At 38.4% G+C, this 25621-nt stretch overlaps 1 protein-coding gene and 1 long non-coding RNA gene across 5 annotated transcripts in view; one reads left to right on the forward strand and one right to left on the reverse strand.

Moving 5' to 3' along the window:
- LOC127493982 (uncharacterized) overlaps window positions 1-12237 on the reverse strand; it is a 28656-nt gene extending 16419 nt beyond the window's left edge. The window contains exons 1-2 of the long non-coding RNA XR_007924667.2: window positions 11932-12237; window positions 7432-7583 (exon numbers count right to left, since the gene is read on the reverse strand). This is a non-coding gene — a long non-coding RNA (uncharacterized lncRNA). The remainder of the gene's footprint in view (window positions 1-7431; window positions 7584-11931) is intronic.
- CD96 (CD96 molecule) overlaps window positions 4813-25621 on the forward strand; it is a 116305-nt gene continuing 95496 nt past the window's right edge. For 3 of the 4 annotated variants that reach the window (XM_051859366.2, XM_051859367.2, XM_051859368.2), the window contains exons 1-3: window positions 5377-5532; window positions 7362-7718; window positions 21292-21416. In XM_051859366.2, the coding sequence (XP_051715326.2) occupies window positions 5472-5532; window positions 7362-7718; window positions 21292-21416 (543 nt within the window). In that variant the 5' untranslated portion in view covers window positions 5377-5471. Of the gene's footprint in view, window positions 5533-7361; window positions 7719-21291; window positions 21417-25621 lie in introns of all 4 variants that reach the window. The other variant, XM_051859365.2, reaches the window with a different exon arrangement.

Below are 25621 nucleotides of genomic sequence, written 5' to 3' on the forward strand. Positions count from 1 at the left end.
CTTCTGTATATAAAGAGAATTAAAAATGAATCTTGATGTGAATGGAAGGGGAGAGGGAGCAGGAGAGGGAGGGTTGCGGGTGGGAGGGAAGTTATGGGGGGGGGAAGCCATTGTAATCCATAAGCTGTACTTTGGAAATTTATATTCATTAAATAAAAGTTAAAAAAATAAAAACAGCCAAAAGAACAAATACAGGAACTGCTCTAACAAATGCATACTCCTACACACACACACACACACACACACACACTGCACACGATATATGTATGCATGTGTGTAATATACATAAGCACATATATCTGAATGTATATAACATGCTTAGTGATGCTTCCTCTGCAGTCTTCAGGTGCACATTAATTTAAGGAAAGATAAATGCCAAGAGCATTTTTAAATGTGTATTTTCTAGATTCTTTTCACTTGTGAATATATTAAGGACAATTTTTATTTTAATTTTTTAAAATGTTTGATTTCCATGGTGAACATGCTGCACAGCTGGATGAATTGCTTAATGGTGTAAAATAAGACTCAGCATGCAAGTAGTACAGGATTCTTCATAACAAGCCCTCCATCTCGGGCAAGACACTTTTGTGTCTTGTGGTCCCAGTTTCTCCATCTGTAGAATGAAGGGTTCTGCGCATAGCAGCTGATCAATTACATTTCCTTCTAATCCAACGCTGGACAGATATTGGCAGGAAGTAAACAGCAAGCATGCTCATGCCTCTGCTTTTGGTGCATCCATAAAAGAGGCAAATCTAAAAAGGTTAGACTTCAGTGCAAAGGAAGGGAATATGCCCTTATACATAGATATCTTCTATATTCTTATGATCCACCCTGAACTGGAGATTAGAACGTAGCCTCTGGCTTCTGTAAGATCCTGAATCATGAAATAAAATAAATGAAATAGTGTTCACTGCAAGGTTTTCATTAAACTAAAAATGTGAAACAATGTATTTTAAAGGATGCTCCATAGCAAGAACTAATTATCTATACTATTTATTTCTTGTCCTTATTTCTATCCTACCCCCTCCCAGAAAAGAATTTGGTTTAGTTCTAAGTTAACCAGAAAATTTTGCTAATTTCAACTTTCTGTTCCCTAATAACACTATTTAGTTTAGGTTGTATTTAGCTACAATTAAAATCAACAAATTCCTAAGTCAGTCTTTCTCTCTCTCTCTCTCTCTCTCTCTCTCTCTCACATGCTCTATTACTCTCATTCTTGTTTGTAAACTCAAGACTTTATTTAAAAAGAGTTATTGATGGGGAAAACAGAGCTGGTGGGGATTACTGGCAAAAGGCTGGACCACACCCCTGGTTGACTTTACTTAGGCCCATTGTTTTCATCATGTGTAGAAACATTATATCTCTATGTGACTTACAGTTATAAAAATGGAATGTGGCTAAGAATATTACTGAGTTAGTACACAAAAGGACCACAGTATATAATTTTGTTCCACACTATATATTTTAAGCTCTAAAATCGATTGCAACACTTCCTGAATTTTTCAAGGTATTTTTTCTTCATCCACTGAATGTGAAGAGACATTTTAAATTAACTTCAAGACTTTGAAGCCAGGTAAAATGTAAAGTTTAGAATATTTCTTCTGATTGTGGCTATGATAATTTTAGAAATATTCATTATTTCTTAAATGTATTTCCAAAAAGTCAATATTATTTTAAGTTATTATTGAGTCAGTATTAGATTCCCAGTATTGGTTAGGTGCATATATATATTTCTCTGATGCTGAAAACTATATAGTACCTCTCTCTGATAGGAAGAAAAAACTCTATACTCCTCAGTCTGGAGTTCAAAGTTCTCCATAATCTCAGTTTACTGTTTGGACAGTTTGTCTCTCAATATCCTCTTCTCCATCAGGACAAACTACTCACTGCATTGGCCTTGAACTTCAACATATCCAAGAGTTGGCTCTTCCCATTTCCTCTGCCTCAAAAGACTTACCTGTGGCTTCCACCAGGCTGACTTCTCCAGCATAAGGCAGAGTGCAGGTTTCACACTTCAGATGTTCCTGACCATTTGCTCCCCGAGACAGTTCCGCGTTTCTACAGTTCAGTGTTGCCTGTTCACCTGGGCCCTGCCTTGGATCACCAGGTCTTTTAGAGCACATGGATGCTATCTCTGCACCTAAATTTGAGTTTTATCCTTTGTATTTTTAACTATTCTAGAACTATACCTTAAGAGTTCACTCTCAATACATATTTTTTAATTACCTGAAACATTAAACATCATAGTTTCTAAGCATTTTGGGAAAATCAAGCAAAAATATGATACTTCACTTTTTTTAATGTAAGCAAAGAATAAATTCCAAGAAAAAACAGTAATAGTTGAGCTGATTACCCTGCAACCCACAAAAGTAGGTTTACTTTTTGCTCAGGTTCCCGTTTCTGAAAATGTCCTTTTATCATTGAGTATGTTTAGACAGAGCATTTAAACAGTTTGCCCAAGACATATAACCATGGCTTGCTTGGTAGCAGAAATAATGTGTGTTCCTGCTTCCCTTTGTAAAGAATTGAATTTGCCTCTGAAGTTCAAGAAGTTCAGGATTTCTTTTTGTGTGTGAAACTGGCTGCTTCTGTTTTCTCTTTACATGCCGCAGACTATAATCTAAGGCAGAAGAAATGTTGAGCAATTGGGAGTTGGTGAGTAGGGAGGATAACAGCAGAGATTGACATGACTTCCTCAGAAGAGTTATTTTTAAGTATAGAGAATGCCTATCCCCATGCTGAAAGGGCCTTTAGAAAATATTACCAGGACTGAAAAGCAACGGGGGCAAGTCCCCGCACCTGAGGTGTGCTGTTTTGCAGGGCACTGCTGCCACCTGCTGCATGCAAACAGCCATAGAGTAGCTGTTGGCTGGCTCTTGTAGCCGCCAAGCACCACATGCGTTCAGTTAATATTTTGTGAGTGTATGAAATTTTTCTTCTCTCTTAGCCTGGGCAGATTGCAAAGAAAACTCAGTCAAATCTGATGTCTCCGGGCCACAGAAATTTCTCAGTTTAAGAACCGTGAACCAGGCCCTTGAATAACACTCAGGCAGGGCAGATTTGCTTAGTAGCCATTGATCAGGTATTTTATATAGGGTACCCCAACCCCAGTAAGAAGGATTCCAGGGTCAGTGTCATGGTACAGCAGGTTAAGCTGCTGCCTGGGACGTGGGCATCCCATATCAGAGCGCAGGTTCAGTCCTAGTTGTTCCACTTCCAACCAACTCCCTGCTAGTGTGTCTGGAGAAGCAGCAGAAGATGGCCCAAGTGTTTGGGCACTGGCCACCCACATGCGAGAACCTGATGGAGTTCTAGTCTCTGGCTTCAGCCTGGCCCAGCCCCCAAAAATGGGAACATTTAGGAGTGAACCAGCAGAGAGAATTTCTCTCTCCCTCTCTCCTCCTCTTTCACTCCCTCTCTCTCTCTCCCTCTCCGTCTGTAACTCTTTCTTTGAAATAAATAAAAAAAAAGAAGCAAGGATTCTACTTAATGTAATTCTATTCTATGTAGCTCTGGCAAATAAATTACAATTTTCTTTTTTCCTAGTGTGAATTTTTTTTAACATTTGCTTCACTTTGATATAATAAAATATAGGAGACCTCTAAATACTCCAAAGCTCTTAATGTTCAACAAAGTTCTATTTTATTTGTTTCTTCTTAGGTAATTTCCTCCTAATATGTCAAAGAGAGTGAGGTGATAGAACCCCTTTTCCTGGCTTGTAATATATCCTGATTTAATAGGGACACCAGCTTGCGGACCAGGGTTTTCATACTATACATCTCTGCCTCTTTTTGCAGTTAAGTGGCATCATCTTGCTATACTGGGATTTTCACTGGGAAAAAGAAGAGAGGAGAGAACCCAGAGCAATCACGTCCCTTCCAGTCCTTTGGTGAAGGACTGTAAGCCCACTAGCCCTCCTGGAGACATCACTGTTAGCAGCAACTGACCCCACGTCCAAGTGACCCGAAAAACATAGGGAGAGGGGTGGCAACAAAGGTTCGGGGAAGTCAGTAACTTCATCTACTGGCCTTTCAGGAAACATCATTAACTGAGTAGTAATGAATCAGTATGGTAATTATCGTGGCAAGGGTTTGCAGGGGTTGTGGTAGGAGACAGCCTAGGCATCCAGGAAGACAGTAGCCCTTGTTCAATCACACGCAAATCTCTCTTCCCCCTGTAGAGTGTAATATTCCGAAGGGGAAGGATGATTCCTTATGTCTTAGCACTACCCATACATAAAGACATTCTACCCAAAATTAGCTCTCCCTGGGCACATAAGAATAATTTCCTTGGGAAAACAATTCATCCTGCTGCTTTGTCTTCAGTGTTTCATGGTGGTGCCTATATTCTCTGAATGAGATTAGGACCACAGAGCGTTTCACCAGTTGGCCATATGGTTGTACGGAGACACATATTGATTCATTGGTTTTCTTTGTCCTTTAAATTGTCCTGCAGTTTTCACCCTGGTGTATATTTTCTTAGTGTCAGAGGAATGAAGAAAGCCTACTGTTTCTGCAGCCCTGATCTGGCCAGGGATAGACATGGTGTCCTTGCATGAATAATCCGATGTTTTCACCAAAGGGTCGCTTCCCTGAAATCCAGCAGCAGTCCTTCGTAAGCAGAAGTAGCTGGGCAGATGTAACAGGCTGGGAAGCTGGTTGAGCTGGGAGATTCTCTGCCTTTGGAGTCTCACTGTTGCTGTTTTGCTCTATGTCATTTTTGGCTTAGGTACAGTTAAATTCTTCTGCCATCAGCAAAAAGGAATCCAGCTAGTGTGGGGGAGACTTCCCACTCTGACCTCCAGCCCATCCCAGAAAAGCGGTGGAAAAGGAGTCCTCACTTAGTCACTCCCAGGAGCTGTGGATTTCCCCCCAAAAGAGAGATCAGAAAAAGAGGTTTGCTGGCAGCTGAGACTTACTCCTTATTATTTTCAGAGTTTATTAAAATTAAAGGTGTTAATTCTTTGTTCTTTCACCCCAGAGCAACTCGGGAAAGAACACATATCTTCAGATTGAACAGCAAAACTGTTATGAAAGACACCAAGTGCACATTTGTTAGATGACTTAAAGCTCTCGAAAAGAAACGTATGAAAAGCACACTGCAGACTGCTCTGCATGCGTTCCTTTGTTTGGACTTTAGAAGCAGCTTGACTGACAAGGAGATTCTGAGGGAGAGACTTTGGAGACTGAAAAGCCTTTTAAAGGTGATCCACAAGATTCAGAGAACAAGTTCAACATTGTTCTCTTGAACGTTATACTTAGCCCTGAACCACAATACTTTCCTGTCTGTGTTTCATTTCCTGGGGGCTTGCCAAGTGATAAACAGACCCACGCATGTGGTAGATTTGGGGTTTTGTTTTTTGTATGTGTTTTTTTTAGCACGAATAGGGTGGCTGAAGTTTGCTTAGTTAAAGACATCAATTGACTTCTGTGATGACTGTGGAAATGCTGGTGTAAGGTCTTCAGGAGACAATGGAGAAAAAATGGACATTCTGTGCTGTCTATTCCATCATCCAGATTCATTTTGTCAGGGGTAAGCCTTCTGGTTGTCCTTTCTTGTCAGAACGGCTGCTTTCAGGGCCTCTGTTCATTTAAAATGCCTTGTGACTGCTACCGAAATTGATCACCGAAGGGCAAATCGTTACTGAGGTTTTCAGTTATGTATGTAAGTGGCAGCTATTGCAGAGATGTTGAGTTGTAAGGAGTGACTAACGAACACTGCAAACAAGAAGGGAACGAGTGGTTGGGGCCTCAGCTCCTAGGCATTTTCACCCGTTTCCTGCCTAAAAGGATCTCTGGAGTAATTGGGAAATTGTGCTTCTTGGAAGCGAAATGCTCTCCAAATGATATAACAACACCGGAAACTGAAAAAATAAAAATCATATCATCCCTGCTCAGAGAGTTGTGCTTAACTATTCTGTCTCAAATATCCCTTTTCTTTCGGATGTAACAAGCATTTCTCCTCCCAGTACCAAGGTCCTCGGGAGTTGAAAATATGTTGAATTTTAATGAGGCATGTATTGGTACAAATCCGGGAGACAAAGTGGAGTCCTAATGACAATGGGAACCAGAGCCTACAGGACCTACTTAGAAACAGAAGGAAGAAAGATTAGTTCTGCATTCCATCATGCGAGGGGATGTTAGTGAGCCTGAGTATCTTAAGAACTAACTGTGCTTTTCTGCTATAGCCAAATAGCTTTTAAGTAGAATTTCTAAAGGAAATCATGTAGATAGCATCAGAGGCATGCAATAGGCAAAGGAGAGCTCTCACAGGAAGTTACAATAATCTAACTGCTGTCTCCCCAAACTTTTGCATCCACAAAAGTGTAATAATCTCCATTTGTCAAGTGCCTTTGAGAGTCTTGTTTCTTCTCAGTTGCTTGTCATCTTTTATCTTTTCCTTTTGTGAGCTTCTGGTGGTACTTGTCACAGTAATATATCAGTTCTGTAACAGTGTTCCATGTTAATTCTAAAACCGAGGCCAACACTATTGAATGTGTGTCAAAGGCACGATGCTTACCAGAGTTGAAGTGAGCTTTTACCACTGGGTCAGATTACTGAGGCGAGCAAGCATCTTCTCCTTTATGTTTATTATTTCAGAGTGTTAATTGAGAGGTACTGAGTGGAATTTCAATGCAGGTGTTTTCTTCCCTCTCCACCTTAAAGATCTAGCTAAATGGAAAGGATGGTCCTTTGAATCCTCATATACAGAAAGTCAAATTTCTTATCCTCATCAACTGTATTAAATTTGGAGGTTAGACAGGTTATAGAAGGATTAGTTTTTGGACAACCAAATTCATCTTCCTCTACTGGATGTGTGACTTTGAACAAAGAGCTTCATCTCTCTGATTCAATTTCCATGTTGTTGGAGGCTTAAAAACATCACTTTCATATTGTGTAAGGAGGATTAAACAATATACCATAAAAAAGCACTGTATAGATATGTACTTATGTATTTTCTAAACTTGTTGCATACACAGCCAGTATTTTTACAGTTTCAGAAAGCACTACTTGGATGTTATATTGAGCTGGTGATTTATAACCGAAAAAGTCAATTATATATTACATGTAAGAATGATTGTCTTACTAAGTTTGCCAGTGGGTTTCAATTTTTGAATAGGCTTCATTTTACTCAAGTCAGAATCCTGAAATCAGTTTTTTTTACAGAATGGTATGTATTCAGACGTCAGCAATTGCTCTAGTTTTTCTTCTCACACACATTGAGTCTATGCCTCTCTATACAGAGAACATCCAGCTCCCTTCTCACTTGCTCCCTCACCTCACTGAAGTGACCAGGTTTCAAATTAAGAGTCAACTCCATGTGAATTGTGCAAACAGATGACTCCTATCTTTCCTTTTCAGGAGTATGGGAAGAAATAGTCAACACAAGAGAAGACGTTTATGCTCTGCCTGGCTCTGATGTCGAACTGACCTGCCATATTCAGAAGAAAGATTTCTTGGTGCAGATGCAGTGGTCCAAGGTCACAGATAAAGTGGACATGATCGCCATTTATCATCCCCAACATGGCTTCTACTGTGCCCATGGCATTCCTTGTGAGTCTCTAGTGGCTTTCACAGAAGCTCCTGGAAAGGTGACAAATTGGACACTCTTCTTAAGAAATGTATCTTCCTCAGTAGGTGGAAATTATGAGTGTAGCTTTACCATGTTTCCAGAGGGCATTCAGACTAAAACCTACAACCTTCTTGTACAGAGACATGGTAAGTATAACTGGCACAGGGAAGGAAACACAAGCTTCCATTCAACTGTCATTCATTCAACAAATATATTTTATGAACCCATCATGGTGCTGAGCACAAAAAGGTTGAGAAGAAAGATGTATTGTCTGAAAAGGGAGATGGGAATTGATCAAATAAGTCCACAATTAAATGCAAAATTAAATGAATGTAAAATATATCAATTGTAACAATGAGTGTCAATCATAAGGATTATGACAGTCATGAAAAAGCATAGAACAGGTGCCAGAAATTTGTCCCTGAGGAAATAATACCTGATAGAAGTCTGAAGAGTGAGTAGACACTAGTACATTTGGGGTAGTAGTAGTGGGTAATCCAAGGACAGGAAACAACTTGAATGAATTTCCCCCATATATTGGAGGAAAATGTCAGTGGGGTTGTAGATATGGTAAGGGCCAGATCATGCCCCACTTGAAATCATGTTCAAAACTTTGATTTTTGCTAATGTATGGAAAGACATTGAACAATTTCCACCAAAAGAATGGCTTTTCATTTCATAGCCTTATTATATTTGTGCTATCAAAAGGTGATTCTGGATTCAGGATGAACATGGGGTGAAAGTAGAAGGAGAAGGTAGAGACAAATTAGAAGACCATCCCACTTGTCCAAAGGAGAGAAAAGAGTAGTTTGGGTGGACACAGAAAGAAAATAACATATTTTATGTATTGAGCATTAAAAAGATATGACTTGATTACAAAATGGTCATATGACCAAGGCAGTAGAATAAAAATTGAAGGTGACATCCAAATAGCTGGAATGCATACCTGTATTATGGTACCTTTCACTGAGATGAAGGCAAAGGAAGCGCATTGGGTTTGAGGGTGAATTGATAAAAGTGATGTGGGTTTATTTAGTATGTAACGGGGCCAACAAAATTGTTGGACATGGAATAGTCACATCATACATACCTCAGGGGTCTGCATTTAGAGCATGAATCCTACATTTAGGTTCTAGCTTCTTTGTGGCTAGAAATAAATTTGACTTGGGGCCTGTTGTATAAATTTTCTAAGCCCATTTGGAAAATGATGATAATGATACTTGCCTTAAATTACCTATGCTAAAGTAAGTTATTTCCATTTCTACTAAAGGAAAAGAATGAAAATGAAAGTTAGCAAATCTAAAATATGCTGGAAATGGGATATTTTAAACCTAGAGGCAAAGTGGCCTGGTAATATAAGAAAAACCAACAATAAGAACACAAAACTTATGAAGGTCATACTAAGGGAGGCATGAAGCTGCCCAAGACTAGCAACAGGTGTTGCTATATTCCTTATCTCATACCTGCCCCAAGTTATATTAGAACAGTCCACCAACAGGGAAAGATCCCATCAACTACTGTTTGACAAAGCTCTCTTTGTCAAAGCTTGTTTTTAGAAGAGAAAATTAAACCTAGTTTAATTCATAACTGAGTAGAGTGGGGTGGAGTTGATTTGAAGAGAAACAGGAGACCTATATAGAGCAATGTCTAACTGTACATACTTTGGAGGCAGGTAGCCTGAATTTTTTTTTATTTATTTAAAAGTCAGAATTACACAGAGAGGAAAGACAGAGGGAGAGAGAGAGAGGTGTCTTCCATCCGATGGTTCAGTCCCCAGTTGGCTGCAATGGCTGGAGCTGCACCCATCCGAAGCCTGGAGCCAGGAGCTTCTTCTGGGTCTCCCACGCGGGTGCAGGGGCCCAAGGACTTGGGCCATCCTCCACTGCTTTCCCAGGTCACAACAGAGAGTTGGATTGGAAGTGGAGCAGCCAGGTCTCTAAACGGTGCCCACATGGGATGGCACTTCAGGCCAGGGCATTAACCCACTGCGCCACACCGCCGGCCCCCGGTAGCCTGGATTTGAACATTGACTCTGTCACTTACTGTGCATGTGTATTGCTGTTGAGTTATTTCAAGTCTCTAACTTTTGTTGTCTTACATAAAACCTCCTTTGGGGGTACCATTAGATGACTAAATGAGATTATCTGTGTAGAGCACTTAGCACAATTCCCACCAAAAGGTAGCAGTCTGGAAATGGTAGCTTTTGTTAAGAGTAGTAATAATAATACAGCGTGGACTCTATTTCCTCAATTCTTATTTCAAAAAATCCCTCTTCCCTCTTTTTGTATTGTGGCCTAATTGGGAATCCAAATGGCATTTTCTATACATTAACACGAGTACATATTGATCCTGGCTTTGGACATACATCCTGTTCTTCCTTTCTGTATCAGTAGACAATACTATTATGTATGTGAGAATCAACCACTTCTCCACTGAGAATTAGCAACATGGACTGATGTACTCAACAGGAAATAGAGCATGTGATAATTCAAAATGAAAATAGCAGTGGAGATGAGGTAGTATATTATTCAGAAAGAAGCGTGATGCTGCCTTCAAGGAAAGCATATCCTTTGTTGTTGGAAAATTTCCTATCTTCTGATTGGTACTGTGCTGCTGATCATCTAGATCAGATGAAAGCTACTGATTTCAGGGTTACAGAAATGGTTCTGATATTGTGTTTTTGGATACAAAGGAAGAAAAATAGAAAATAGCAACATAGAAGTGAAACAAATTCTTCAACACAAACTGAAAAAAAAAATGTTAAGTGTGGTATGGCACTAAGGAACAGGCACTTAACCCAGAGGAGTCAACTGCCATCGTGGAGTCCCGCTGAGTCACCACCCAACGGCAAGCCCTCTTTCTCCCCTCTGCTTGTTTTTTTCCCTTGCATCTTCTCCTCTCACTTGTATCATTCCCCTCTTATGCCTCTGTCATCTTTAAGTTTATGAACTAGTTGGGTAAGCAAAGCACACATGCAATACAAACAATTATGAAGCACATAAACAAATGCAAATTGAAGTGGTGTGTTAGAATTGAAAATGAAAATAGTGGGGGACCAGAGGCCGTTGGGTTAATCACCTCTTCCTGTTTCCTTTCTGTTGTCCTTTGAGTCATTCTCCCTTGGCTACTCACAAAACAGCGTGTGTCTAAATCCTGTTCCCATATTCCCTGGGGGCCTAACTGAGAAGGGATTCTGTTCTTTCCACAGTATTTTGGCCCTGTGTATCTTAGCTGTGGAGGAGAATGGGGATATAATAAACAGTTTGGCATTCGTTTCTTTTTCATTTTCATTGATAGATGTCCCTCCTAGTTTAGGAGATGTTGCATTATTCCAATAAATGCAGGTCTCTGAGTTAAGCCTTGGATTATTACATATACATTTCTTTTTGTTTTGTTTTGTTTTTTTGTTTTTTGACAGGCAGAGTGGACAGTGAGAGAGACAGAGAGAAAGGTCTTCCTTTTGCCGTTGGTCCACCCTCCAATGGCCGCCGCGGCCGGCATGCTGCGGCCGGCGCACCGCGCTGATCTGATGGCAGGAGCCAGGTACTTATCCTGGTCTCCCATGGGGTGCAGGGCCCAAGCACTTGGGCCATGCTCCACTGCACTCCCTGGCCACAGCAGAGAGCTGGCCTGGAAGAGGGGCAACCAGGACAGAATCCGGCACCCCGACCAGGACTAGAACCTGGTGTGCCGGCGCCACAGGCGGAGGATTAGCCTAGTGAGCCATGGCGCAGGCCTACATATACATTTCTATAATTTGAATGCTACTGCCTGTCATAGATTTAATATTTTTAAAATTTTTATTTGAAAGGCAGAGAGATCTCATCTGCTGATTCACTCCCCAAAATGCTCATGACATACAAAGCTGGGCCAGACCAAAGCCAGAATTCCAAAATTAAATTTGGGTCTCCAATGGGTGTCAGAGTCTCCAAGTATCTGAGCCATCATCTGCTTCCTCCAAGAGTATACATTAACAGGAAGCTAGAAAAGAAAGAACCAGGACTTGAATTAGCCACTTTAATGTGGGATTCACTCATCCCAAGCACCGTCTTAACTGCTGTGCCAAAGGTTCACCCCAAGACTGTAAGATTTTGATGCATTTAGAAATCTGTAGTTATTAGGATCAATTTTAAGAGTAATACATGGTTTTAACTCACAAAATTACATCAAAAGCCATAAAGAATTGTTAATGTTATTGGAAGGAGTATTAGTAATGGGAGTACTAGGAAGAGAAGTAATGATAATACAAGTAGTAATAATAGTATCAATATAATCCTACTAATATACTGTTGATAAGCTAACACATAAAAATTGTCTGTCTGGAGACCAGTTTGTTATTGAATTTGAATGTTGACTTACCTTAAATTCTTGTGTTTGGTCTTTATCTTACAACTGTTTTTTGAGTTCTTAAGAAGCAAGGTATCAAGGACACAGCAGTGTGCAATACAGGCATATCATGTCCTCCCGAAGTCCAATCAGAGGACACAGACATTAGGCAAATAAAGAGACAAATACCAAACTGCAATAGTGAGAAGTGCTCTTGCAATGAGGAAGTAGACAAGATGTGAGAGCCTATCACGGGAAAACCAGGAACGATTTCCTGCCAAGTACTGCTCAAGCAAGAGTTAATCAGGAGAAAGTGGAGAGCACAGACATTTACAGCATGGAACAGGACGTAGAAGGCTCTGTGATAAGAGTAAGTTATGGTACTGGATTATTCCAAATCTTTGGTACAAAATGGGGAACTTGAAGAGGAATTATGACTGGAGCACAGGGATTGAAGGAAAGAAAGTTGAAGATGAGACTAAAGAGACTGGTTACTTCAGTGAAGTGGTTTAGTTTTAATCCTAACAGTGGTAGAAAATAATTGAAAACATGGTTGTTTTGATTGGCTTTTTGGTTGTTTTGTTTTAAGAATGCATTTTGGTGGCCAAAGTTCAGGAAATTAATTGTGAACGGTATAGAAGATAGAAAAAACCAATTAGAAGGCGATAGCCGAAATCTATATGAGAAATGCTGGTAATATTTAGGAGAGCCATGTGAAGTACTTAGATGTGAAGTTGAGACATGGGAAATATCAGATAACCAGATGGATATACAATTCCTGATTGAAGGAGGATGTGTAAATTAAAGATACAAATTGATGAGTCACCTAAGTATATGTGGTAACTACATAATATGGCAGTGAAAGAAACCATCCAGGAAGAGAAAAACAAGTGAGGAATGTAATGCGGTGCTTTAACAGAGTGATGAATGGGCAAAGACGAGTCTTCAAAGGATAGAGAAGAGTAACCAAAGAGGCAAGAGTGAAGTCAGGAAAGAATGAGGTCATGGAAATCTAGAAATAAAATAGTGCATACAAGAAAGAATAATTCATTCTGAGGTTTCTGAGATGACAAAATGATTATTGCATCATACATAGAAACATAGAGGTTACTGTCACCTAACAGGAGCTGTTCTGATGGCATTGTAAACTGGAAGTCGTGTTACAGAGAGAGAAGAGCAGTGAGTAGGAAGCAAGGAAATGGGGACAATGAGTTTTGACACAACTTCCAAGAAATTGGTCAATAGCAATGGGAAAGTATGAATGTCCAAATGAAGGTCTTATTTGTCTTATTATTGTAGTGATTTTAATTAATGTAGAACACTTGGCTGCAACAGGCCAACAGGCAGGATCGTTTTGAGAAAGAGTAGCTAAGTACACCATGGAGAAGGTAATCAACTAAGGTTTTTAAGAAGATTCATTATAAAGGTAGTCTGACTAACCTGAAGGGGGAAATAAAGGACAGCTATTTTGAAACTGCAACTGGAGAGAGGGAAAATAGAATGAGACTATATGATATGGGGTGGAGAATGTTTGTCTAAAATATAAAACAACAATTTTAAACTACAAAAGGAAGTAAGTTTTGGGGAAGGAGGCTGCAAAGTGTTTAAAGTAAAGCTATGGAGAGGGGAAAATGAGTTCACTAAGTAAATGTATTTTTATAATAAATAATGTTATGTGCTGGGCCATTTTTTCTTTGAATATTTAAATACGTGTTCTACTCCCTCCTCTTTCAGCTCTCTTTTGAGAACTCCTGTTACTGATGTGTTAGTACACTTGATGTTGTCCTATATTGTTCTGAAGCTCTGTTTATTTTGACCTTCAGAGTAGATGATTTATTTCAACCAAAGTTCAAAAACACTGATTCTTTCTTGTGCCACCTCAAATTTGCTGCTATGCACCTATAGTGAAGTTTTTGTTTTTCTTATTGACTTTCCAAATCTAGAATACTCATCTGTTTCATTTGATAGTTTTGAATTTCTCTGGTAACATTTCCTATTTATTGAGTCATTTTCATTGTATTTTCTTTAATCACTTGAACATACTTATAATAGCTGCTTTGAAGTCTGTTAAATTCAACATTCGGGTTCACTTAGAGTCAGTTGCAATCAAATAATCTTTGTCAGCATGATTCACTTTCTTGTTCCCTTCATTTCTTTTTGTTGTTGTTGTTGTTGAAAATGGATTCTTACATATATACAATGTATATATTTATATATGTATATAGAGTTGTTTTATAAATTATAGTAGCTTATCTGTATGTAAATTATAAAATCTCTCTCCTTTGTAATTTGTGGCTATTGATGTCTCTGCTCTGTTTTTTATAATTCTTACTTTTCAGTTTGTATTTCAAGGAGTTGCCTTGCATTGGCAAAGTCTTTTGTGGATCTATCAATAATTTTGGTTAAAGTTGTACTCAAGCACCTTACTCCTTTAGGAGTCTGCTCTTAGATGTGGGTGGGGGGGATACATTGTGTGTGGATTAGGGAGCGCTTGTATGTTGGTTAGGGCTACATTGTGTGTGCAACTGACAGTTGCAGCCAGTTATCCTTGGCTTTCAGGATGGAACTTCTCAGGTCTCCTCATTGAAGTGGGGAAAACCTATCACCTCCTAATACCACCACAATAGGAACATTTTGCATTTTGGAGGACAGAAACTTTCAAATTATAGCCCACATGAGCCATTTACTCCATATGGGGCTACAAACTCGAGTTTATCAACTTTTAGTTGCTTTCTTTTTCTTACCAAGTTTGCTCCTGTGAGAGGACAAATCAAAGGGTTTTTGCCTCCATTCCTAATTGACATTTGCCACTTTTGGAGGAAAAGTCACTGGTCGATGCTAATAAAATTACATATCTCAGCGACTAAACTAGAGATAGGAATGGATAGAGCCCTAGACATGAAGACTGAAAAACACCTGCTGTTTTTACTGAAGCTCTAGTGAGTGGCTTTTCAAGAAGAAATGGTTACTCAAATTAATGTTTACCTTAGGCTATACCTAGGGACTGAAATGCTTGCTTTTAACACATTTGCCCAGTGCTACACTTGTATTTTTTCACTGAGCCCTTCATGCCCCTTAACCAGAAATCTTTCAATGCTGCTCCTCATTTTTATGTTTATATTGTATATTATTTTAAATATATTCATTACTACTCCCTTGTTATAACAAGTATTTATTCTCTATACTAAAAGAGTACACCATCAACAGCTGTCACTAGCCCCTGTGTAAGTCTTTCTCCAGTATGAAATGTGCTCATTTGGAAAATCCTCAGGAACTGCTCATGAAAGCACTATTCTTTGACTTCTTGCATGGCCCTGACATTTTTTTGGTGGCTTCATATCAAGAGATTATTAATTTTTCAGGACACAAAATCCATGACGCATATTTTCTCTTTTGAGCATATTAGATACTTTATTTCATTATTTTCTGACATATGGCTACTATCAAAAAGATAATACAACCCAGTTTGCTTCCCCCATAGTTGACTTTGTTTTATACTTTTATCGGAATATTCTTAATGTTGTGCATTTTGGGTCTATTTTCCTGCTTTTTCAGTATAATCTTTTAATATGTATTTTCTATTATTTTATGTTCAAATAAGTTTTTCTTGAATTATAGTTTTTAGTATTTGTTTTGTTTCATTGCTTTAATTTTTCCTTTAATGGTCTCTACTATATATGCTATATATTTTGTCTTCTTTGCATATTTGAATTTTTATGCTTTTATTTTAAAATCATTATTAATTGCAAATTTTCTCCCATTCCATTTTAAAATTTATTTTAGTGCATTAGTTTTTGTATTTATATATTTTCTAGTTTGGTCTTTATCTCTGGAAAAATTTTTAAAATTATTATTTCCAATCCTGTCTTGAATTCTGTCACCCGTCTTTTGTAAGCTTTCTTTTTTCCAATAGACTCATTTACCAGTCTTTCCAAAATTTTCCACGGCTTTTATTTGAAAATTTTCTTTTAGCTCATTTTGAATAATTAGGGTGTAGTTTGTATTTATTTTGTGGTCATGTCTTGCTTCTATGCTGTCACTGTTGTAGGAAAATTATTTTGTTCTCTTTTCTCCTTTTTCGAATCTTTGCAGGATGATTCTACCTCATTCCATTTCTATTGCTCATGTTTAGGCCAGATGAACTTCTATTCTTAAGGTAGAAGGGAGAGCCAGACCAGCTCTTCTAGTCTCTAGTGTCTCTAGAGCCCCCTCTTCTGTTACGTTCCAGGTACTTCTGTACTTCCTTTGCTTCTATCCCTCGCTTTAATCCAAAAGTTCTCTTTGGTTTCTGCTATTGCTCCACTAATTTGGATTCAGTTCTTTGGGGTTTTTTCTCAGTGTGGGACATGTCCGGAGATGCACCATCTGTTCCAGCACTGATAATATTTTCTTGTTTCCCTTGAAAACACTGGTGATTTGATGCCTGCAAACTGCCTTCTCCATTGCTATTCTCAGCTTAGTGTGCCTGTCTGGGTGATTACCAATTATTTGTTGAGTGGTCCATTTTCTAACTCTAAGAGACATAAGAAACCCAGCTGATTTTCCTGTTTCTTTCTGCACACTTGCTGATACCACAATGATCTAATGGCTCTTTGCCACTTATTAGTGGGGATATGTTATTATTTAATGTTCATGTAGATACTGTTCATGTTGTTTTAGTTTTGCTGTCTTAGTTACTTTGTTTTTATAGGGAATTATCAAAAAATGCCACTTTTTACTGCTAATTTCCTATAATCTGAACATAGTTTACAAAAATTTAAGACTTATGTACTTAATGTATTTATGTACTATAATATAATTAACACATTGAGAGGATTTCATGGGCTTCACAAATTTTAGTGCCTGTATAAATATCTGGTTAAAACATAATTATGTTAATAAAACAAGGATAATAATTTCAAGAGTAAAATTAAGAAGTAGAAATGGTGATATGGAATACAGCCCCAAAATGTGATATTGGTGTACAAATCAGAAGTAATGTAATAGTTAAACACCTTTAAGGAGCAGAGCTTCTTAAAATAAATCATGGGGCTTGAGTAATACAGTTGTCTCTCCATATCTTCAGATTCTGCACCTGCACATTCAATTAGTAACAGATCAAAAATATTTGGAAAAAAACAGTTTTTACTAAACATGTACAAACATATTTATTGTCGTTATTCCATAAATCATACAGTATAACAAGTAATTACATAATATTTACACTGTATTAGATACTATAAATAATCTAGAGATGACAAAGTTTTCAAGAGTTGGCAGGAATTTAAAACAGTGGTTAAAATGCCCATATCCTATATCAGAAGACCTAGATTCCACCTGAATATAATCAGGTCCCTCTTATCAGTTTCTATTTGCCTCCTAATGGGAAAACTTCTTCATGGTGTAGACAACTCCTTTCTTAGGTCCTCTAATAATGACCCTGTCCTTTGTTTTAGTCCCTAGGATTTTAATCTTCTTGTTAGATTCACTTTCTCCAGACTTGAAACAGTGAAATTCTAGATGGCCATGCACATGAAACCTCAGATGGAAGCAATTTCTGCAAGTTGGCACCGGCACCCCCACCTGCTTCTGGAACCCTGTCTTAACTGCTACTCTGCCCCTACTCAGCTTGATGAAACCAGAGCTGTCATCATCCCGTATTCCCTAACAGAAGATAGGCTCCATTCTTCCAGGAGAGAGAATGTAGGGAGTTAGGTTAGTGAGCAGTCAGGTGTTCCTGGTGGAGGTTTAAATGCACTTGCCTTCCCTAGAGGTTGTCTTTAGCAAGGTCAAAAGTGCCTGCCTGCCTTATTTCCTTAGGAATTTCCAATCTTATCATGAGAATAGCCTGGGACTGTGGATTCCCGCTGAGTTCCCAGTTTACTGTAAAGCAAATTAAGCATCCCACCTCTCTGAAGGCTCTTTTTGTTTTATAGTGAACAAGCCAGACAGGATGAAAGATTGCAAATCAAGTCTTTTGATGGGTTTTGTCCCCGCCTTATAATTGAATGTCAAGTTTTTTTTCTTCCCTAAGATTGTGCTTACATCTTCAGAACCATTAGCCCCTTCAGGTTTTCCCTCTCTTGGAGCACCCCACTTCACTTACTCTGGCTGGGAGTCTCTGACTAATAAATTTTGCTTTCAAATCTCAAAAAAGGGAAGGGAAGGGAAGGGAAGGGAAGGGAAGGGAAGGGAAGGGAAGGGAAGGGAAGGGAAGGGAAGGGAAGGGAAGGGAAGGGAAGGGAAGGGAAGAAAAAGAAAAAATACCTGGGTTCAACTGCCAGCTCTAGTTACCTACGCTAGCTTTCTGCCAATGCCAAACTTAGTGGCTCAAGTAATTGAGTTCCTGACACCCAAATGGAAGATTTGGTTGAATTCCCTGCTCTTGGCATTGGTCCTGGCCTATCCCTAGCTGTTGCAGACATTTGGAGGAGTGAACCAGTAAACTGAACCTCTCTCTCTCCCTCTCTTCCTCCCTATCTCTCATTCTCTTTCTTGCAATCTCAAATAAATAGCTAAATTTTGAAAACTTATAAGAAGTATTCAAGAGCGTATGTGTAAGTTACATGCAAATATTCCAGTGTTTTTATACAGGAGTCTTGAACACATGTGGATTTTGGTATCTATTGGGATCCTAGAACCATCTTTCCAGAGACACTGAGGTAAAACTGTATTTAAAAGCAGCATTGGCACACAAGGAACGCACTGATCCCTCTCCTGAGCTTGAAGAATTAAGGGTACTAGAAAATACCATTATTTGAGAATGATGTAAGAGGGTTTATCCTAATGAGAGGACCTGGATTCAATTAAGGAAAAGAAGAGAAAAGAGTCATCAGTAAAAAGGATAATGACAAATTGAAATATAACAAAGTTCAAAAAAGCTGGATATGGCATTTTTAAATTTTTAAAAGAGTCGTATGTATTGTGGACTATAGTATGAGAATTCAATGCATGTGTATATTGTATGCTGACCAAACAGGGTAATCAACTTTTCCCCTTTTTTAATAGTACTTTGTGATGGAAGACTTAAAACTCCTTTCTTCTATGGGTTCACACAATATCTACTAGGTTATTATGAACTATAGTTTCCCACCACATTGAGTAACTTACTCCTTCAATCTAACTCTGATTTTATATTCATTATCCAAACTCCAAATTCTATCTCCCCTACCATTTCTAGCTTATAGTAATCAGTATTTTGTGTTCAGATTGAGATTTTTTTTTATTTTCCACATATGAGGGGGGACATGTGGCATTTGACTTTCTGTGTCTGACTTATTTCACTTAACGTGGTATCCTCCAGTTGCCCCTCTTCCAGTCCAGCTCTCTGCTGTGGCCCGGGAGTGCAGTGGAGGATGGCCCAGGTGTTTGGGCCCTGTACCCCATGGGAGGATCAGCGCGGTGCACTGGCCGCAGCATGCTGGCCGCAGCGGCCATTGGAGGGTGAACCAATGGCAAAGGAAGACCTTTCTCTCTCTCTCTCATTGTCCACTCTGCCTGTTCAAAAAAAAAAAAAGATGATACAAAAAAAATTTTTTGACAGGCAAAGTTAGAGAGAGAGGGAGAAAGGTCTTCCTTTGCCATTGATTCACCCTCCAATGGCCGCTGCGGCCAGCATGCTGCGGCCAGTGCACTGCACTGATCCGAAGCCAGGAGCCAGGTGCCTCTCCTGGTCTCCCATGCAGGTGCAGGGCCCAAACACCTGGGCCATCCTCCACTGCCCTCCCAGGCCACAGCAGAGAGCTGGACTGGAAGAGGGGCAACCGGGACAGAATCCGGCGCCCTGACCGGGACTAGAACCCGGTGTGCCGGCACCACAGGTGGAGGATTAGCCTATTGAGCTTCAGTGCTGGCCAATGATTCAAATTTTTAAAACTGAAATATGCCACATAGTAACATGAGAATGCTCCCATTAATAATATTTCTGGGAATTTATCTTAACTAACATTATAGTAAGTACTATCATTGCTAAATACCGTATAATGGTTTAAAATTTTTTAAAACACTGAAAGAGGGCCAGCACTGGGGCGCCATATTGGCGCCAGTTCATGTCCCAGCTGGACTTCGTCTGCTGCAGCTCTCTTCTGTGGCCTGGGAAAGCAGTAGAAGGTGGCCCAAGTACTTGGGCCCCTGAACCTGCATGAGAGGCCCAGAAAGAAACTTCTGGCTCCTGGCTTCGGATTGGCTCAGTTCCAGCCAGTGCTGCCATTTGGGGAGTGAACCAGCAGATGAAAGACCTTTCTCTATCTTTCTTCCACTGTCTGTCTGTAACTCTACCTCTCCAATAAATAAATAATCTTTAAAAAAAAAACTGAAAGCCAACAATGATTTAACTAGAAATGATGAAAAAAATTATTAGGGCTCTACATGATTGAATTTCATTAAGTCTCTAGATTGACAAATAGCTCAAGAGTGATGCAAAATATTTTTGCATAAGAATATAGTTAATATTTATTGGTAAGTAGAATTGTACATGTACACAAAAAAGATACATATGAGTAAAGATAAAATATATAAGACTTCTAACATGTTAGGATGATAAAGTTGCTTTCATTTATAAACTGTGCTTTGATGCCATTTTGGCTTAATCACAAATGTGTATGTATGTGTGTATATCATTCCCAAAGGGGGGGACTATAAATTGGATATTCATCTCACATTATTTTAAAATGAAAGTGGTTCATTAATAATATGGATTCATAGTTTCCTTACATTTTTTCCTTATCATTTCTTTGTTGGCGAAAAGTTCATAAGCTCTAAAAATATTATTAAATATGAAGACAGTGGAAGCATTGGGGTGCTATGAGTTGCAGAAAGAAGGGATGAATGGGAGCAGCACAGGACTTTTAGGGCCATGAAACCACTCTGTGGTATGGCAATGATGGATATAGGCCATGATACATTTGTCAAAGCCAAATAGAAAGATCCATGCTAAGAGTAAACCCTATGTAAACTGTGGACTTTGGATGATAGTTCAGTGTAGGTTCATGAATTATAACGAATGAGCTACCCTGGCTGTGGGTGGGTAGGGACAGGAGGTATACATACATAGGGAGTCTCTGGACTTTCTGCTACATTTTAATATGAATGCAACACTGTTCTAAAAATAAAATCTGTTAAAAAAGTTAAAGAAGATAATTAAGAGACTAGATTATAAAATTTTATATTCTATCTTATCAAGGAAAAGTTAACTTAAGATTAGAATTGTCAATTTAGAACAAAAGCAGAGAAACAATTCAAACTATAAAGTACATTCTATTAGTGTGCTTCCCAGTAATTTTTCAGTAATAAGCCACTCTCAGTGGCTACATTTTGCCATCTATACAAGGAGGACAATAGGGAGGGCTTTGGCTTTTAAAGCACTTTACAAACTAATTAAACATCCGCGTGTTTTCTCCCTTTGTTTTGTTATAGTTACACAGGATAAATGGAGAAGCAATCATACAATAGAAACAGAGATGAATCAGACTCTGAAAATACCATGCTTTCAAAATAGCTCTGCAGAAATTTCATCTGAATTCACTGTTGCCTGGTTGGTGGTAAGTGTTGCCCTTTTCAGTAAATAACTGCAATGGTCTTTAAATATTAATGAAGTAAAATGACTATCAACTAATAATAGAAAAGGGAGCATCCTGGATGAGAGGCACGCATTGTGCTGGGGGAAAGAGGAGGGCAATGGGAGGGCGGAGTGGACACTAAGTTTCTACTTACAGGCAAGCCTCAGGTCTGTGAATGCAGTGGACTAAATCAGAATTAGCTCATTGCAATCTGTATAAAATTATCCCTGTGCATAAACTACTGAGAGGAGATGGCTTAGAGACTAGATGAAATTAATTATTATCTGGTAATATACTATTACATTGTCACTGGCTCATTGAAAGAAATTATGAATGACTAATTGACCAAAAAACCTGTATATGGATGAAATGGTCATTTTCCCCTCATTTCTAGTTTATAACCACTGTCTATATTTCCATTAAATTAGGTTCCTTTTATTTTTTACCTGTGAAATGTCTTCTTTGGTGAAGTTTTAAACCTTTTTACTATAACATAAGTTTTAAATAAGCTATCTAAAAAATTTTTAAAAAGACAATAAGAAAGGTAGAAGTAAGGAGAGTGGGAGGGAATAAGGGAATATTGTTATGTTCTTAGACTTGTATCTACAAATCATACTGAATCTGTTAAAATTAATTACAATGAAATATAAAAAAAACATATTTTTTCATTTCAAAAAGAATTAGCTCCTGAATGTCAATTTCTGTATTGAACTATGTACCAAATTGTGATGACTATAGTTCATAATAACTTACTATGTATTTTGCAAGCATACAGAAGAAAGGGTCTCCAAGACTCCAGTGATAAAGTAATATCAGAAAAGAGGAAATGTTTATTTACCAGTACACATTCTATACAAGTACTGAAATATCTCACTGTAACCCATAAATGTATGCAGTTATTTTTAGTAAAATAAATTATTTTAAACACAAAGAGAACAGAGTGAAATGGTGCCCTTGATACACACCACTTCAAGTAGAAGGCCCTACTCAAAAATATTTGTCTTTTAAACAACATAGGCAGAGCTATGGATTCCCTTTTCCTGGAAACCTTGAGACTGAGTCCTAGAAAATATACAACATTGATTTAGACTGGTAGGACAAACTCTAATGCTTATAAAATGCAAGTAAAAAATATACATGAGGGAAGCAGGACTTTTAAAAACACAGTCACTGATCATTTCTATTCATTTTGCAGGTGGCCTCAGGCCCACAGTCAACATGCTTTCTAACTTTTATCTAAAGCCATAAATCTAGAATGTTATGAAGAAGTTTCTAATTTTAAAAATGTTGTACAGAGTAAAAATAAGTAGTGGCTTATTATTTCGATAGAACAAATTACTTGGACACTTCAATATAAAATATTGTTAAGTTAAATAACAATAAGAGATTAGGAAAATATTAATAACTATTAACATGCTAAAATGGATTTAAAAAGAGAGAGAAATCTATATGCTGCCTATAAGAACACATCTCACCAACAAAGATACACATAGACTGAAAGTGAAAGGATGGAAAAACATATTCCATACAGATAGAAATAAACACCAAGCAGGAGTAGCTATCTTAATATCAATTAAAATAAACTTTAAGACAAATGCTGTTGGTGCCAGCATTGTGGCATAATAGGCTAAGCCACTGTTTGCAATGCTGGCACCCATATGGGCACTTGTTCAAGTCCCAGCTGCTCTACTTCTGATCCAGCTTCCTGCTAATGCTCCTGGGAAAGCAGTGGAAGACGACCCAAATGACTGAGCCACTGCACCCATGTGGGAGACCTGGATGAACCTCCTGGTTCCTGAATTTAGCCCAAGCCTGCCCAGCTGTTGCAGCCATTTGGCGAGTGAGCAAGGGAACAGAAGTTGTATCTCTCTCACTCTCTCTTAAACTCTGCCTTTCAAATAAAAAGAACTAATTCCAATCATTCTTAAACTATTCAAAATAATTGAAAGGGAAAGAGTCTTCCCAAACTCCTTCTATGAGCCAGCATCATCTTAATTCCAAAGCCAGAAAAAGAAAAAAAACTATAGACCAATATCACTGATGAAATAGATACAAAAATCTTCAACAAAATACTAGCTAATTAAATCCATTAACATCAAAAATATCATCTGCCCAGACCAAGTGGGACTTTTCCGAGGGACACAGAATGGTTCAACATACACAAGTCAATAAATGTGATACATCACATTAACAAATTGAAGGAAAAAACCATGATTATCTCAACAGATGTGGAGAAAGTATTTGATAAAATATAACATTGTTTCATAAAAACAAAACTATAAAAAAAAGTGTATAGAAGGAACATTCCTCAACATAATCCAGAAAGTAAGACAAACTCTCAATCACAATCATATTTTTGTCAAAGTTTATTTATTTATTTGAAAGGCAGAGTTACAGAGGGGCAGAGAGAGAGAATTCTTCCATCAGCTGGTTCACTCTCCAGAGAGCTGCAGCTGCCAGAGCTGCACTGATCTGAAGCCAGGAGCCAGGAGCTTCTTCCAGGTCCACCATGCAAGTGCAGGTGTACAAGGACTTGATCCATCTTATACTGCTTTTCTAGGCCTATATATAGCAGAGAGCTGGATCAGAAGTGGGGCAGCAGGGACTTGAATGGGCACCCATATGGGATGCTGGCACTGCAAACAGCAGCTTTATCCACTATGCCAGAGCACTGACCCCAAAATCATATTGAATGGGGAAAAAACTGGAAACATTTCCACTAAAATCTAATGATTTAAATCATTAATTAGATTTAATCTAATTAATCATTGTACAACACATGAAGGACAGAGATCCTACATGGGGAGTAAGTGCACAGTGACTCCTGTTATTGACTTAACAAATTGACACTCTTGTTTATGGCATCAGTAATCACCCTAGGCTCTTGTCATGAGTTTCCAAGGCTATGGAAGCCTTTTGAGTTCACCGACCCAGATCATATTTAGATAAGGTCGTAGTCAGAGTGGAAGTTCTCTTCTTCATAGGATTTGATTTCCAAGAGGTGAGGCATCCTGGGCATGATGCCTATTAATATGTAAATTAATTTCTTAAGCATGATATATTTTGGTTCTTAGAAAAATGTTCAAAGTGATGATGATTTGGGAGTGAAAGGCCACTACAAAACACACTAAACACCAGAGTTAAAGGAAAAGTTTATTTTGTGGGGGAGAACCATCAGGCTGGATTGAGAGGGTGAGAGAAAGAGGGCATGTGTAGGAAAACGGATCTTATTATAGCTTTGCAGAGGTAAGGAAGTAGGAACAGCAAATCCCATTAGGGTGGGATGGAGCTGACACTTGTGGTTGAGTGATTTAGTCACCTGTCTTCTAGTAAGCCAGGCTAGGCCTAGCACTGAAGCTTACTGTACAAGATGGTGACTGGGCCAGAGCCTAAAATGGTGTCCAAGGTTTAAGATGTCACCTCAGATAAGATGGTACCAGTTTACTAACATTCCTCCATTTTGTTTTTAATAAAGCAAATGTTGTATGGGATTACATTGACCCCAAAAGCCCAGAAGGGGTGGAGAGATGATGATCTATCTTCTAGAGCTACTTTCTACTGACATGGAACAATGAGTCACTCTATGCTGGCATGTGGCAAGGTCTCAGGTCTCAATTTCCTGAGAACTAGGGAAAAGAAAATATCTTATTGGACCTGGCTAGAAAACTGAAAGAGAGTCACCAATTAAACAAGAGCTATCAAAAAGAGATGCTGCAGGTTTTAAGTAGATTTTTAATATGATTTCCAAATACTTACTAATATATATGTATTGCAAAAAACCTCATTGCTTTAACAGAGGATCAGATTCTAATTTTATGTCAAAGAAAAATAGATAGCCTTTGTATCCAAAAATTTCTTTCTTTCATAACCTTCTATAACTTCCAGACACCTTCTGCAACTTACTTAAACCTTTCTTTTTAATTCCAGTCTAGAATAAACTAGCCATCAGGATAAAGTAATTGTTACACATCATGTCCTTTTTTATTCAAAGAGTAAACTCTTTTCTTCTTAACATCCCTTATCAAGAACACATTTCTATACTCGTGACCTTTCCATCTGTTGATTTCTTTGATTTACATTTTGAAATAACCATTTAAAAATTTCAAAAATTTCCAAATTAAGACAACATTTCTAAATAAGATAACACATCAGATTTAAGCTTTTAGTTATATTCAAGCTTTTAGTTA

This window comes from Oryctolagus cuniculus, chromosome 4, assembly GCF_964237555.1.
Source record: "Oryctolagus cuniculus chromosome 4, mOryCun1.1, whole genome shotgun sequence".
Lineage (NCBI taxonomy): Eukaryota > Metazoa > Chordata > Mammalia > Lagomorpha > Leporidae > Oryctolagus > Oryctolagus cuniculus.